Source organism: Gossypium raimondii, chromosome 6 (assembly GCF_025698545.1).
Source record: "Gossypium raimondii isolate GPD5lz chromosome 6, ASM2569854v1, whole genome shotgun sequence".
NCBI lineage: Eukaryota > Viridiplantae > Streptophyta > Magnoliopsida > Malvales > Malvaceae > Gossypium > Gossypium raimondii.
Window position 1 is genome coordinate 15,823,695 of NC_068570.1, and position 16,409 is coordinate 15,840,103.

The window sequence follows — 16,409 nt, forward strand, 5'->3', positions numbered from 1 at the left end:
TAAGTTTAAGGATCATACACACAATTATCACTATGAGAAATGCTGTGACTATTACATAATAATCCAGTAAGCATTATCATGGTGGGTCAGTCCAGTATATTGTTCTCTAACATATACTTATGTCTTGATTTGATATCACATATCTATAACAACATTTGTCATCAATCAAACACATATTACTCTCAATGCATTATTTTTGTCCAAGCCTACAATAATACTTGACTAAAGACATTTAGGAATGATATGTTTTTAGGAATTTATCGTTATACAATTTTTTTTTAACACAATAATAAGTACTCAAACCAATAATGGCAACACCTTGATTAATAAACTAGGTAAATAAATATGTTCTTACAATTATCTTTTGATTGGTCTTTGGGCATACTTCAATATATGTGTGGTGTTAAGGCTGGGTGCACATTGAGTGCAATAGGTCAAGAGTTTGGGTGGAGTTACAAGTGTCTGTGTCATGTTTTACTAGAGTTCACTAAGGGAGAAATGAATTAATATTTGGCTAATAAGATTTGTTAATATATATAAACACGAGTTTCAATCTTTTTTGAATAGACGAGTGATATTACTTAATTGGCATTTAAATATAAATATAATATAATTTAAAATAATTATTTAACATTAACCTTTTCAATCATATTACTAAGCTAACATCTAAATATAAATATTATAAATAAATTTAAAATAAATAAATAATATTTAAATAATAAAAACTTTAGTAAATCTATTTTTCACGTAATTTAGTAGTACTACCATCATTAAATAATACATCCATTTAAAATAATAAAATTACTATTATTAGTAAAACTCAAATAAATCTATTTACAATTTAGAATAAAGTATTAAATAATTACGGATGTGACATTTTATCTATCCAAGTTGAACATAATTGAATGTAGATAACGTAATTTATTTTACATTTTATTAGTATGAGTGATATTTATAAATTGTATTTATAATTTAATTCAGATTTATTAATATAGAGCAATAATAGCTCAATTTTTTTTAAAAAGTTTGATAAATAGTTAACGAAACATAAGATCGAGTTTTAATTTGAATATGATTTTAAACTTAAAGTAAACAAAATTTTATTATTATTATTGGTAAAAAATTAATAGGTACCAAAAGTGAAACTAAAGAGAAAATTAATGAGGAAAAGAAGTTGAAACTTAACATTGTTATTTAGTTTATAAAATGAATTACAGGATGTCAAAATGAAAACTACAAGACTTGGGTAATAACAAAAGAGCTAAGTAGGTAAATTGTGGAATGAACGCTATTAATGAATTCTGATTCGAGGAGCAAGATAATAGAAGAGGTAGCCACCGTATTTGAAAAAAGAAAATAAATGAATCCAACTAAATTCAAGTGACTTGAGTCTTAATAATGTGAGAGATGAAATAAACTTCTCACACGTTAGTTATTTAAAACAACATTTAAGGTTTTGGCCTGGGAGCTTCCCATCACTTTATTTTTGAATATTGTATTTGAAAATTTTGAATTGTAATTCAAGTCAGTTTTTACGTTATTAATCAAGCTTTGTTCTGGTTTTTACCTTGAATGTGTTAATGGCTTGTATTTTTTAGTTCAAATGTTACAAATTGATTTAATGATTTGAAATCCATATATATGAATTGGTAGTGTTGATATTTTAGAGTGTTCTTGGACTAATTTTTAGCTCTAGGGACCTTATTATCGGTACTTAGCCTCTGTAGTATCGCAACAAGTCAAACACAAAGAAAAATGATATAGTTTTTGTTGGAAAAATCTAGTTTAGAAAATGGTTTTCAGTCACAAAAAAAGTTTAAAAATTTTGAAAACTGAGTCAATTTGTGATATTTATAGTAATAATTTTTCCCGAAAAGTTACTGTGCTGTGTGCGAGACAGATTTGTATCATTCCTGACTTTCAACCGAATGACCTTCTCCGCTATCCTCATACCTCGAATTGTGCTGGGTGTGAACTCAAGCAATACAAATCAAACACAGAACTAGAAACGATATAACTACTTTCAATAGGAAAGTAATTCTCTCAATAGAAACTGTTAGAAATAATTATTCCCCAAAAGTAGAATTTATTCTAAGAAAATAAATTTCCACTACTTTTTGGCAAAATAATAATAATATATGAAACTTATATGTTAATAACTCTACCAATGCCATCTACTTATAGGGAGAGAGAGGAGAATTGAATAAATATAACACAAATAATATTTATTTAATAAAAAATACTCTCCTAGTTTAACTAGAAAGGGGGGGGGACACCTTAGATAAAAGCATTAAGGTTGCTGCTCCTCACATGTAAAATGACGGAAATTGGGGCTCTCATGTATTGGGTCTAATTATATGTATTTCTTGGACTTTCGACCCAACATTTTATAATTTAATTTAACCCAATATTTGTTTTTTTATTTCCAAAATAAATAAATAAATAAATAAATCAAATTAACTTAATCAATTTTCTATTAAATAATTTCCTCAACCTGATTTTAATTCCATCAAAGTCATGACAACTTTATTGTAAAAGAATCTATGAGGAAATATATTTAATTTCCTTATTCAATGGGTTCATAATGAAGTCATTCCACTATAATATCATAACCTATCATGACTGAGCTATCCCTAGTTACATATCATTACGAATGCTACTCAATCAGTGCTCGCCCAATGTCTTTGTTATTAGTGTGTTACCCTCATAGGATAAACTTAATCTCTTTTGGATAAATGCATTCTCCCAATATGATCTTATTTTATCTCATGATAACCATTACATATTTCTTCACAAAAAAAAAGTTAGTTACTATTAAATAGTCATTGCGTCATTTATCACAAGGACAAATGACTCATGACCACATTTAATTTTCATGTATCATGTAATGTCAATGAGATGATATCATTTACCCATTAGTTGGGCTACGAATTCCTTTATTGTGAAGGATGTTACATACTGCAGAAATCGTATACCTCATGCACTAGCTTTCAGTTTATTATGTATTTGAACTCAGACTTTTACTTACATCAAACTATACAAGTCATGCGTACATAGTCCATCATCCACTCAAGATTAAGGTATGTCATACTTGTGGCGCCCAAAACCTGGTCGGAATGGTCCGACTCAAATTTCAAACATCACATTAGCCACCGAAGTGACTCTTTGTTTGAACCACCACAAAACACACCAATCGACCAATCACACCACACAATTAATCATGGAATATTTAATAAAAACCTAATACCATGCTTCCGTTATGTAACACCCCAAACCCGGCCTAGGAGTTATGGTCGAATCTGGCAGTGTCACATTGAGGTGTTTAGCGTAAAACTTGTTATCGTTGAAATCTTTAAAATAAATTAATCATTTTTTTATTAAATGTTGATTCCAAAATGGGTTGTTCATTTCCAAGCGTGCATCATTAAAAGCTAATCACTTTTAAAACGTTATAAATTTTCCAAAATCTCATTTATTGCGGAAGTTTTTTTTTTAGAAATGTTGCGAAAACGTGGTGTCTTTGAAAACAATTACCTTTTGAAAACCCGTCTTTTTCTACAACTAGCAGTTTATATTAAACTAAATAAATAAAAACCCCAATTTAAAGTTTATAACTTTAAAGAGGCCTTTTTACATAAAAATACCCAAATTCAGTTACTTATAAATCAAAGGCTAAAAACGAAAGCTGATGCGGTTGTGTGGCCATCATCGAGTCCCTCGCAGCATCGACCCGCCTACAACTAGAAATCACCTGTACAGTTAAACAGAGGGGTGAGTTTACGAAAACTCAGTGTGTAATCCCTTAACAAGCAAATAGTCAATTAAATAGTAAATAAATACAGTTTGGGCTGAGCAGCATTCTGAATGATCCATTTCGGTGTGGGCCTAAGCCCTTTCCCGTAACAGTAAACAATTGGGTTTGAGCCCATCACAATGCCAGTAATTAGTAGGGCCTTTGCCCAATTTCAGTAATAGTATCAGTGAGGCCTTTGCCCATAACAGTAACAGATATCAGTCATGCAGTGAACAATATGTAATATCATTAATCGATGCAGTAACAGTACAAAATCATTAATCAGTACAGATATGCAGTTAGAAATCCTACCCAATCTAGCCTTTACACACCACTCCGTCCCGCCAAACATACCATGTGGAGATAAAATCGTCCCACCCAACCAGACACACCAAGATTAGCACCGGTTGCGGCACTAAACAGTATTGCAGCAAAGCTGCTAGTAAAATAAATGACATATAGCCATCAGTAGGTCGACAGTCATCTTGGGCGACCCGTGCAACCTTATCAGTATGGTACACTTCCTCCAAATATAACAACCCATCCCCATGCAATATATCGTGACATAATATCATACGTGTATGCAAAATGTCATGCTCAATCATAGTCATACATATCATAGAGCAAATCAACCATACATAACATAAGGCCATAACAATCATTTCATCTTCTAGGGGTATAACAGTCATTTTACCTTATGAGGGTATTTTGATCATTTTACCCTATGAGGGTATTTTGGTCATTTTATCTTATGGGGGTATTTCAGTTATTTTACCCTATGGGGATATTTCAATCATGTTACCCTATAGGGGTATTTTGGTCATTCTACCCTATGAGGGTATTTCGTTATTTTACCCTACCGGGGTATTTTGGTCATTTTACCCTATGGGGGTATTTTGGTCATTTTACCCTATGGGGGTATTTCAGTCATTTTATCCTATGGGGGTATTTTAGTTATTTTACCCTATGGGGTTATTTTGGTCATTTTACCTTATGGGGGTATTTTGGTTATTTTACCTATTTTGGGGACTCGGTGCAGATATTAACCTCTCAAAAGGCCTGCAGTCGCCTCGAGCGACTCAGGTAACCTAAATGGTCATAACAGTGTAAATGAGCCCAAGGCCCATTACTTGGCCCAAGTGGGCCCACACGCTCGCGCGGCCCGTTCAGCCCAGATTTTGCCACGGCTATGAGATCTACATAGCCTAGTCTAGTATTTGCCACAAATCATGGATTTCATCCGTGTAGGGCTCACGAGCCCATTGAGCCCACACGACCCATTTCGGCCCAACGTGACCCATTACGGCCTAAGCCCATGAAAATGCTCATGGAGGTCTCCACAGTCTATCGCCCATGATGCATGGGTTTGGCTTACCACACGCGCGATCGCACGCTCGTGTGGTCTCAAACGCCGTATTTTCGGCTTTTCGACTTTTGTCGTTCTACAGTTACAGTGGGGTGTTTACACATCTGTTTACGAGAAGAGCGCAGATCTTCACGTACACCAACCTAGATTCAATCATGACCCAAGTCAGTCCTTTAAACACTAGGGTAAAACACCCTCTTATTGACACTTAATCCAAACACCATACTTTCTTTGCTTGAAAGAGGGCGACTTTACTCCTCCAAGACTGCCAACCAAAAGTGGTCACACACTTATTGATTATCTGCACCACAAACAATGATCTCAATAACTAAGTTCGGCTATATAACTGGCCAAGAAGGGTATTCGGTTTTAAGAAAAAGAATGGAAGAGAACCGGTTTAAACAAAAAGTGAGGAGTATCAATACTTTACCGATAATCAGAAACACTTGCAGCACTGGGATAGCAAAAGCAGCGAAGAGAAGATCAGCGCAGAGAGTGATAGAACAGAAGGGTGATATTCGGTTGAACCACACTCAATAAAGAGAGATAGCTTTCGGTCAAAAATAAAATAATGGAAGGTAGAAATCAAAAACAGAAAGAGAAGGATATTCGGTCAAAGAAAAAGAAGAGAATAGAAAGGAGATTCGGCCAACAGAGAAGAGAATAGGGGAAAAGAGAAGGGAGGATTTGGCAACAAGATGAGAGGGGAAGAGGAATGAGTATTCGGCAAGCAGAGAAAAGGAGAAGGGAAAAGCAGAAAAGGAAAGCGAACAAACCCGAGAGGTATTTCTAAAAATTGCAAAATTCGGCACCAAAAGCTAATAGATGAAACACGAAACTGACCGAAACCAAAACAGACAGAAGAAAAACAACCCCAAACACCGATTACCTCCATGCCTAATGACCAAATTCGGTACAAGCATACCCCCAGCCGAATTCTCAAGCTAGAGTTTCCCCAAACGACACAACTCTCCTCTCAAACAACTCCTTGATTTTCTCCTCGTATCTCTCCCCTTATCCCTCCTTGAATCACTCCACCGATTTCTCCTTAACTCCCCCAACAACCCATTCAAATTCCATTCAAACTCCCCTTTGATGTGTTTCAGTCCAACTCCACTACCTACACAGCTCAAGCAGTAAAATAAATACTTCATTACGCAACCTCACAGTTAAACAACACGTCACCTTGCCACTAGACCACAAGCTATTTTTGTGTCATAAAACAAGCACTATTATTTATATGACCTGTATGCCAATGTCCAGATTCATTTAAAAGCAAAACTAAAAATTCTGCAAAAGCCAAGACTTGAACCCAGGCTTCTCAAACACTCCTATACACACCGAAATCACTTAACCACTGAAGCAGACATTCATTTATGTCATTTCCTTGCACAACTAAATATTTATGTGCAGTCTCCTAACTATTCCCTTGTTCAAAACCTATTTCTTCTAGGCCCAAAAATTTGGGGTGTTACACGTTACGCTACTTTGATCAACAATCAACAACTAATTCACAATTTAATATTTAACAAAAAATTACCTCAAAAACTTTAGTTAAACATACATGCATGCGGTAGGGTATTTTTAAAAGGGCTTTATTTGTAGGGACTTGAAAAACCATTTTGTTTAAAAACATATAATTAGATTTAAATCGTAATATAGTAAAATATCGAAAAACTCCTTTTCACAAGGTTTGAAAATAGTGTTATATGATTTTACGTATAAGTCTTGTTTCAGAAGATCAATTAAATCATTACACAGAATTTCATAAAATTTGTCATTTAATAAGTTTGTAGGTAACTAACAATTTACATAGTTAGTCTAATTTTACAGTCATGCATACTAAACATTCAATTGTTTTCTAAAACACATCTTTAACATCTAAGTTTTACCTCAATTTCCAACGGCTCTTCCACCTGTACTTACGAGTTAGTCGATCAATTAATCAAAGCATTCATCAAACAATCATAATCTACCATTCAATCATCTATCTAAAGCACTAACAAAAGTTCCAAATTAAACCAATTAAAGAGTCCATAATGTCCAATTACAACCCGACATTAACAACTAAGTCTAATTTTAGATCCCATAATTTGGTCCCACATTGCCTTCCTCATTGGGTTTGGGAACACAACGATATACCCAGGTATAGCCTCGATTTAGATCACTTGGATGACTCACTCTTACACCTCTTCATAAAATAAGTCACTGCAATATTACAAAAGAGTGGGTGAGCTTATGAAAACTGAGTGGGTGCTTAAACATACTACAAATAAACACATCAATCAGGTTAGGTGCAATAGACATACTTAAATGATCAATTTTTTATCACAACTCACACAAAATAACAGTTCACACAAATTAAACAGTTCACATAGAATAGACAATTCGCATAAAATAACAGTTCATGCATAATAATAGTTCATACAATATAATAGTTCATCTATACCATATTGTAACTCATATATCTTAAATAATGATAAATTGACATTTTTGTGATTATGAAATATATAGGGGAGTCTATCACCACACATTGGATAAACAGATCTCCTTATAACGCCTCACTTTTGGACTCAAAAAGCCCTACACTGTCTCCGGTATAAGTGTAGCACGGATGCTCACACTTTCCAACACTTATGACTCATAGAGCCTTAGCTATCTCCGTTGAATGGAGCTATGCTTGACATTCCCTTATCTCTCCAACGCTATCTCTAGGCACAATGCCCATCCCAAGAATGAGGGTGAGGACTCACAATCTTATGACATGCCAACATATCTCTTTAACACATTTAGAATATTCAGTATAATAGGGCTCGCAATTAAGCAGAGATCACACATTATAACATAGTTCGCAATTCACAATTCACAATAGAGCATGGTTCACAAATAATATAACTTTCATGGCAAATTATATTATTTTTATATTAATTCGCAAACATTACAAAACTCATCCACACATATATATGTTATATATATAACAAGATCCTTTACACATATATATTATATATATAACAAGACTCATAAATATATATTTTATATACATATCTATTTAAAACCCCATTGTCACATCAAATTTCAGCACATTCCAAGTGTCATATACATGTATATATATGATATAAATCAATTCCTCTATACACATATATAATCATTAAACACACATATATATTATATAATAAGACCCTACACGCATATATATTGTATATATAACAAAATCCACGCATATATTATATATAACAAAACCCACACATATATAGGTTTAATAATGTATATAGCAGGACCCTTTTACTTATATTTACATATTATATTTATAACAAGATCATGCCCACATGTTTAAATTATATATATACCTATTTATTAGTACAATAGCTTATGCAACTGCTCACACCTACTAATATGCACACATACGCAACCTTTAAGTGCACAATTTCACACACTTGTCACATCAAATTACATAGTTTATAGTTACGACTTGCCTATTTTATTCCTATAACTACATGCACATTTTTAATTCATGCATTTGGCTCATTAAAATCGCATAGCATGCATACCCTACACTTAAAAAAAATTGCAATGGTTTGCACCAGAAGAAATCAAGGTTCACATATTAATTAAGTAGGGGTTCACATATGTTACCTTAGCCTGCGTAATAGAGTTTAAACGCAGTATATCAGACCACTCACCTTAGCAACAATTGCTTCAACTACCATGCTCAAGTAAGCTTCTATTTGCCTTTATCCATGGTTGTAGAGGCTCCTAAATGAATTGACACTTTTCATACACATCAAACACATTACAAAGGCATTATTAACATCAACAAACAACATTAAATCATTCCAAAATCATAGATTAAAGCCTATTAACCTCTATACTGAAATTTTAACTAGTTTTGCCGAAATAGGTGTTTAACCACTAAATTCTCAATTCTAAGCTTGAATTTCAACTTCTTACATCCTAAATATCATCTAATTACATATCTAAACCATCAATTTTACCCAATTTCATCAATTTAATTTTTCAAAAAATAAGTTTATATGATCTTTTAAAAAGGTGAAAACATTCAATTTGCTTAAATTCATTAAGGATTTGTCAAATTAAGATTAAATATCTTTTATTAGATCAAAATGAGTTAGAAATCACTTTAAAACCAAAGCTTAGCCAAGAAATATGAGATCTACCATTTTCAAGCCAAAATCAACTTAAAATCAAGTGATATATTAAGATCTTGATTAAATCATTTAAATCTTGAATTAAAATAACAACTCACTTAGTTTAATCATAAAAGTTAGAATCTCACCTCATTTTTGCAAAATTGATGAACTATGGAGCTAATTCAAGCTAAAATGTATGAAGATCTCTTGAGGATTTTAAGGATGAAAACATGACTTCTTCAAAATTAAACAGAGATTTTGTGTTTAGAGAGTTTAGAAATAAAAAAAGGATGAACTAATTTCGGGAGAAAAACTCTGATTTAGTGTTTGACAAAATTTTGAAGAAGATGAAGAATAGGAGGGAAAGAGACATGGGGGTTGTTAAAGAGACAACCCATTTTTTAAAAATTGGGTCATTGCCCATTTAACCACCTCTAATTTTCCCCCTTTTTCAAATAGGTCCTTACTTTTCAATTAACACCAAATTCAAAATTATTTTCAAATCAAACCTCATTTTTAAAATCTATTTTAACCAAATTAGTTCTCGACCACCTAAATTTAATTTCTTAACCTAAAATTATTAATTCTAATTATTTTAATATTTTATTTAATTAATTCCTAATTATTTAATTATTTAATCTAATTACGGTTTCTAGTTCACTAACCCCCAATTTACTTACTCCATTCTCCTATCCTGGTTTTTGGGATGTGACAATACTGATGAATGCCACAAGTGAATAAATCCACAAACGAATCTAGGATCTATTCTTCTTGGGTCTTGTCCGGTGTACTGCCAGTTTAGACAACTATATCTATATTTCTATCTTTTGGGAGTCATCCGCCCTGGTACTCAAGATAAAACATCTCTCTAATTGGACTTGATATATGACATATTAGTCTTTTAATTGGTTTGCTCATTTTCGATTAGACTAAGGACATGTTTAGGTTCATCTATTAATACAAGTCGTCTTTTCGTATTATGATCCGACCACGTAATATGTGTGAGAAGCTACCTTTTCAACTTCATAACATGTCACATCCCAAAATTTGATCTAATAGTAGTTTCAGGTTAGTGGTTCGGGAAGCCGATTTAGGTCCTGGACTTAAATTCGAAGTGACTAAGAAGGATAAAATATTATAATAATTGGGTCTAAAATTAGGTTGGAAAATTAATATTAAGTGTCTGAAAAGTAATCGCCTTAAAACAAATTTTAAAAATAAAATGAGATTTAAAAATATTTAAGAAAAAAAGTGTTTTAATTGGAAAGGGAATAATTTGAAAAAGGGTCAAACTTGAAAATTGCCCATAAGGAATTTCACCAAGTTTTAAAAATTAGTTTTTTTTCCATGCCTTTATAAACCAACTCACATTTCTTTTTGGCATAATTGTAAAAAAACCCTCAACGTTTGGGGGCTTTTGGTTTTGTGCCTTTAACCTTTTTATTTTTTGATTGACACCCTTAACGTTACGATTTTTTCAAAAATCAACCCACTTTTAATGGTCAATGTGAGTTGACCATTAATCAAACTGTAGGTCAACATAGTAGCCTATGTGGCATGCCACATAAGCACACGACGTCATAGGTGTTATATTTATATGAGTTTACTTTGGATGAATAGTTGCTTTGGACTTGGTTAATGTTTGAAACATAAAGTGTTAATGCTCAAATGTGAGAATGTATGTTTTGGTAACTTGTGTGACTTTGTCTTTGACATTTAAAATTATAAGATGAGTATGAAATGCGGTAGTAAATGTGATGGTAAGAAATGGTAAAATTCATTGATGATTATATTGAATTGATTAAGCAAATTTATTATCTTTTGTTGTTCAAATGAATACATGTCGGATAGATTCAATTGAAATGATGTTGTGGGTTCTTTGGTATGTATTATGGCATGTTTTATGAAGGTGGAATGTTGTGCTAAGTGCACCAAATGTGAAAAATGATTTGGTTGGTTGAAGTAGATGCTAAAAGGCTTATTTTGTGCCAAAAACAGAGTTCATGTCATGACGTCAAGCAATGGTTGTCGCGATGAGATCTGAGTTTTGGGCCACGGCATAATGAGGAACCCCTCACATCATGACATCATTTTGAAATTTTGAAAATGTTGCAAATTAATCCTAATGTGATTCATGGTTAATTCTAGAGTATACATAGGCTCGTATAGACCCGAGAAAGGTTGTATATGATGACTTATGATCTGTTTTGGTTGTGTTTGGATGATTTATGTTTACATTACATGTTATTCGATTGTAGTTGCTTTGGCAACAATTGTAGCATTCCGTAGATTGGACCCGACGATCAGGTGGAGCGAGGGGTGTTACATAAGCATACGAGAGAAAAAGGATCTTATTCTTATTCCTCTTGTCCTGAAGTTAGTTTTACCCTCCTATCTTTATTCTTTCTACCTTTCCATTTCCGACTTTCTCCCTTGTACGAGTGGACTGGACCTACCTCCTCCACCTTCTCCTCGTTGTTGTTACTAGTATCAATAGTAATACACTATGTGATTAGCACGATACTTAAATGCATGCGACTCAAATTATATGATAATATTATGTGGTAATTGAATGTTTTGTTTAGCAATGGTAGATACTAGAGGTGCTCATGGGCGAGTGACTGACCTCGGACCCGACGACTACTTAGAAATATGGGAGGGTTTGGGTAAAAATATAGGCCGAAATATGGGCTTTGGCAAAAAACGAGGCCTGATTTAGAAAATGGCGAGCCTCGGGCACCACTTTTTGGCCAGGCATTTTACATTGACCGATATAATAAATATATTTATTTTTTAAATTTTTAAATTTTAAAATATTTTTAAAATACTTTTTTTATTATATTTTAATTTTAAATTTTTTAAAAATACTTTTTAATTTTTTTTTAAATTTAAAATATTTTAAAAATATTTTAAAAATACTTTTTTTAATTTTTAAAATAAATTTTTGGTATTTATTAAGAAATGGGCCGAGCCGGGCCGGGATCGGGCTAATATTTTTTTCCCAGGCTGGGCCGGGGCAAAATTTCAGGCCCATATTTCGGGCTGGGCCTAGCCCGGGCCTAGAACCCGGGCCGAATTTTTTTACCTCTAGTAGATACCTATCTTATCTATTGCTATATTTTGCGTATAGAAATAGAATGGGCAAAAGAAAAATAAATTCTATTAGATCATAGCGTTGAGGTATAACCAAGCTCAAATCATAAGAAGCTCGAGTTGTGATACGAAATGTGAACTTCATATTTTATTTTATCTTAAAATTATCTTTAAAATTTAAATTATGCGATAAGGGCATGCATTTAAAATTTGATTCATGAATTTTGAATATGTTTTATATCATACTCAATGTAACATTCAATATTTGATTCATGCATTTTGAATATGTTTTATATTATATTCAATGTAGCATTCAATGTTTCTGCTAGAGAGATGAAAATTTCTAATTGATAAGATAGGAATGCTTTACAAATAAATTAAATTTTTTAAAAGTTTAAAAATCATTTTAAATCAATATTATAATTTGTGAATAGAGGTGCTCATGGGCCGGGTTCAAGCTGGGCCCATAAAAAAATTTCGGCCCGGCCGGAAATATGGGCCTAAAATTTTGCCTAGGCCCGGCCAGAGAAAAAAATCATAAGCCCGGGCCCGACCCGGCCCGGCCCATTTTTTAATAAATACCAAAAATTTATTTTAAAAATTAAAAAAGGTATTTTAAAAATATTTTAAAATTAAAAAAAAATTAAAAAGTATTTTAAAATATATATTTTAAAATTTAAAAATAAAAAAAAGTATTTTAAAAATATTTTAAAATTTAAAAAAATTTAAAAAATATTTATTATATCGGGCCGGGCCCGGGCCAAAAAGTGGAGCCCGAGGCCCGGCCCATTTTCTAAATGGGCCTTATTTTTTTGCCCAAGCCCATATTTCGGGCCTATATTTTTACCCAAACCCTCCCATATTTCGGGCGGGCTATCAGGCCGGGCCAGGCTGCCTGGCCCATGAGCACTTCTATTTGTGAATATATGCTGCAATTACTTTTGTTTTAGTGACAAAGTAAAGCTATAGGCTGGTAGATCACAAAATCCATGGGCCATAAGGAACCCAAATTGTTAGTTGAATGAGTGGGCTGATTTAGCCTGGGATTGGCTAAAACAAAGCCAGCCAGCCCCATCCATAACCATGGAGTAAAAGGGGAAAGGCTTACGATTTTCATTGCATAGCAGTCTGAAACTCAAAATCTCACGCACCCAGAAAGAAAGGAACTTTGATTCACACGGTAATCAAGGATTCAAGAACTAATATAGTTAATAACAAGCATTTGGAAGTTTTAGATTGTCTTGAGTTAAAAGTTCGAGTCTTGGAATTTTGCTTATCGTCGATCAAATGGAGGCTGAAAGGTGAAAAAACCATTCATCATTAGTTTCCTGCATTCTGTTGTAATAAAAAGAAATTTTGGGTGTTTTTTTAATTTTTAAATATAGAGTTAATGTTTTGTGTTAGGTTGAATTCTCCAAGTACATCCGTAATTACTTTTGAAGTATTGGGTCATCAACTACACTTCTCTCAGGTAATTTTTCTTCTTTTCTCTTGTGCAGTACTTCTTTGTTCCTTTTTACAGGTTTTTAGTTGTTGTTATCTTATTGTCTCCTACAATTGTGGCAGGATCCTAATTCCAAACATTTAGGAACAACAGTTTGGGACACATCAATGGTGTTTGCCAAATTTCTGGTATTCATTTTAGTCTTTATTGTGGCTCTTTAACTATGTTAGTGATATTCAAGTTGTTGATGCTGAGGCCTTTTTTTGAGTTGAGTTTAAGTTGATGTTGATAGTTAAATACACCCATATTTCCGATGGTACAGCACTTAGCTTTCACATTTCATGTTGGCGATATAGATCTAGTACCAATTGTGAAAAATTGTACCCAGTTTATAAGGTTTTGCTTGTTTTGACCCGAAAGTCTCACGGTTTTACACCACAAAAGGTATTTTTAAAATTTTTCCAACTATTCTTCTGTATTGAAATTCATGGTGCAAAATTCTTTCATTGTTTAGGAGAAGAATTGCAGAAAGGGAAGGTTTTGCCCGTCTAAACTTAAAGGAAAGCGCGTTATTGAACTTGGAGCAGGTTGTGGAGTAGCGGGGTTTGGTGAGTTTTTAATTCTGTACATTTAACACTCATGGTCAGGTTATATTTATAGGGGAGGTCTTTTATGATTCTGCATTATTTGTTCGGACCGTGCTGAATCTGACTCCACTGTGATTTCCAGGAATGGCATTGCTGGGATGTGATGTAGTTTCTACAGACCAAATCGAGGTTGTGCCATTGTTGAGGAGAAATGTAGAACGCAATACTTCAAGGATATTGCAGATGAATTCTTGTTCAGGTGCCCTTTTTTCAGCTCTTCTAATTTAGTTTACACGATTCATTTTTCATATATATTTTTTCTTTTGCCCACCAATGTGCCATAACAAATCTTGACTGAACAATTTGGCTTAAGTAATAGCGGAATTATTTGACAATTACCTAGCAATGCTATTGTAGAAATTAATGACAGGTTGTACTCTATCTCACATTGGTAGCGTGATTATTTTAGATTCATTTGGATCAATTAAGGTCGCGGAGTTGGACTGGGGAAATGAAGATCATATAAAAGCTGTTGGTCCACCATTTGACTACGTTATTGGTACAGATGTTGTAAGTTCTCCAGATGCATATATTCTTGTAGTAACGTAACGCTTTTTGTGGAATAGTTGCAAATGTGGTGTACTGATTTTGCCTTTTAAGGTTTACGCGGAGCATCTCGTGGGACCTTTATTGCAGACAATAATCGCATTATCAGGCCCCAAAACCACAATTATGGTATGATACCTTTTCTGATTTTCCGTTTGAAATTGATTTATTCAGCGATGGAACTCATTGTTGCTTTAAACGTTCTGTTTAGTTGGGTCATGAGATCCGTTCTACTAGTGTCCATGAGCAGATGCTTCTGACCTGGAAAAATTTCTTTGAAGTGAAGATTGTCTCAAAAGCCAAGGTACACAATTTATCCACTTTTTGAATGTGAAATGAAACGCACAAGATTTATTTTCTGTCGTTCTTGATGTCAACTCAGAGGCCACTGCTGTGAACAGCCGGCACGATCATTTTTGGTTAATAAATGTGTATTGATATTCTGATGACCAATTCAAGGACGCCCCGCCTTTTTATTTTCTAGCGAAACATGTCAAAACTCTTCTATTCTTGATTCTATCGACAGGTTTGAGCCTCGGATAAGATATTCTTCTAACTTTGTTTGTTTCGGAACTCTTACTTATTTCATGCAGATGGACAGTAAGTACCAACATCCGAGTATTCAACTCTTCATTATGGGACTAAAGCCCCCACCTGTTACGGCAGACAGTGCTGTTAGCACAGAGAAGCAGGAGAAAACGGATTGGGGAATTGACGACCAAGTTAACGAGACTGAAAGTAGTTCTTCGGTTGATGATCTCTTGGTGACAAGACTCCCTGATGGGAAGCTTAATGAATGGCACGCAAGAAGATACGGCTCGATGGCTGCTCGACTTCTACGAGACATAAAGTTAACTTAAAATTTTCCGGTTTTGTTGTGTTAAATTTTTCTCAACTGTTATATTCCTAATGCCGGACAGTTTATCATTATTTTGAATACAAGTTTGTTTCTTGAAATGGTGATATAACGTATCACGTCAGTTTACTGTTACAGCGTTGACATCTTAGATTCCAAAATGTAACAAATTGATAACATTAGTAATTATATCATAACATATTGAAGTTTAGTGACTAAAACGTAATTCAAATAATATATAAGTGATTAAATGTATAATTCATTCAATTTTAAATTGGGATGGTAGAGTTTAAACATAAAATATTTTGTAAAATTTTAGGAGTGCAAAAAATTATTATAAAATCATTTATGAAGTTGAATCTGTATCATATTTGAAGCAGATCGAGTTCAAATATAAACATATATAATAAATAGGTTAATATGGTATTTCATACAATGTTAAATTTGGTAAAAGTTTTTATTCTAATTTGATATTTGAATTTAATATTTAATTTAGTACTTGAATTTATTTTCAAT

At 33.3% G+C, this 16,409-nt stretch overlaps 1 protein-coding gene across 2 annotated transcripts; it reads left to right on the forward strand.

Moving 5' to 3' along the window:
• Positions 1-13,446: 13,446 nt before the first annotated feature.
• On the forward strand, positions 13,447-15,994 carry LOC105774269 (uncharacterized). 2 transcript variants are annotated; one of them, XM_052632211.1, is made up of 9 exons: positions 13,447-13,701; positions 13,786-13,871; positions 13,967-14,032; positions 14,359-14,452; positions 14,574-14,690; positions 14,901-15,001; positions 15,092-15,166; positions 15,249-15,341; positions 15,631-15,994. In XM_052632211.1, the coding sequence occupies exons 2-9, from the start codon at positions 13,791-13,793 to the stop codon at positions 15,895-15,897; spliced, it is 894 nt and encodes a 297-aa protein (XP_052488171.1). In that variant the 5' UTR covers positions 13,447-13,701; positions 13,786-13,790; the 3' UTR covers positions 15,898-15,994. The 2 variants fall into 2 exon arrangements, with proteins under 2 accessions (XP_052488171.1, XP_012452162.1); XM_012596708.2 differs by having other exon boundaries at positions 13,451-13,701; positions 13,805-13,871.
• The last annotated feature ends 415 nt before the right edge of the window (positions 15,995-16,409 follow it).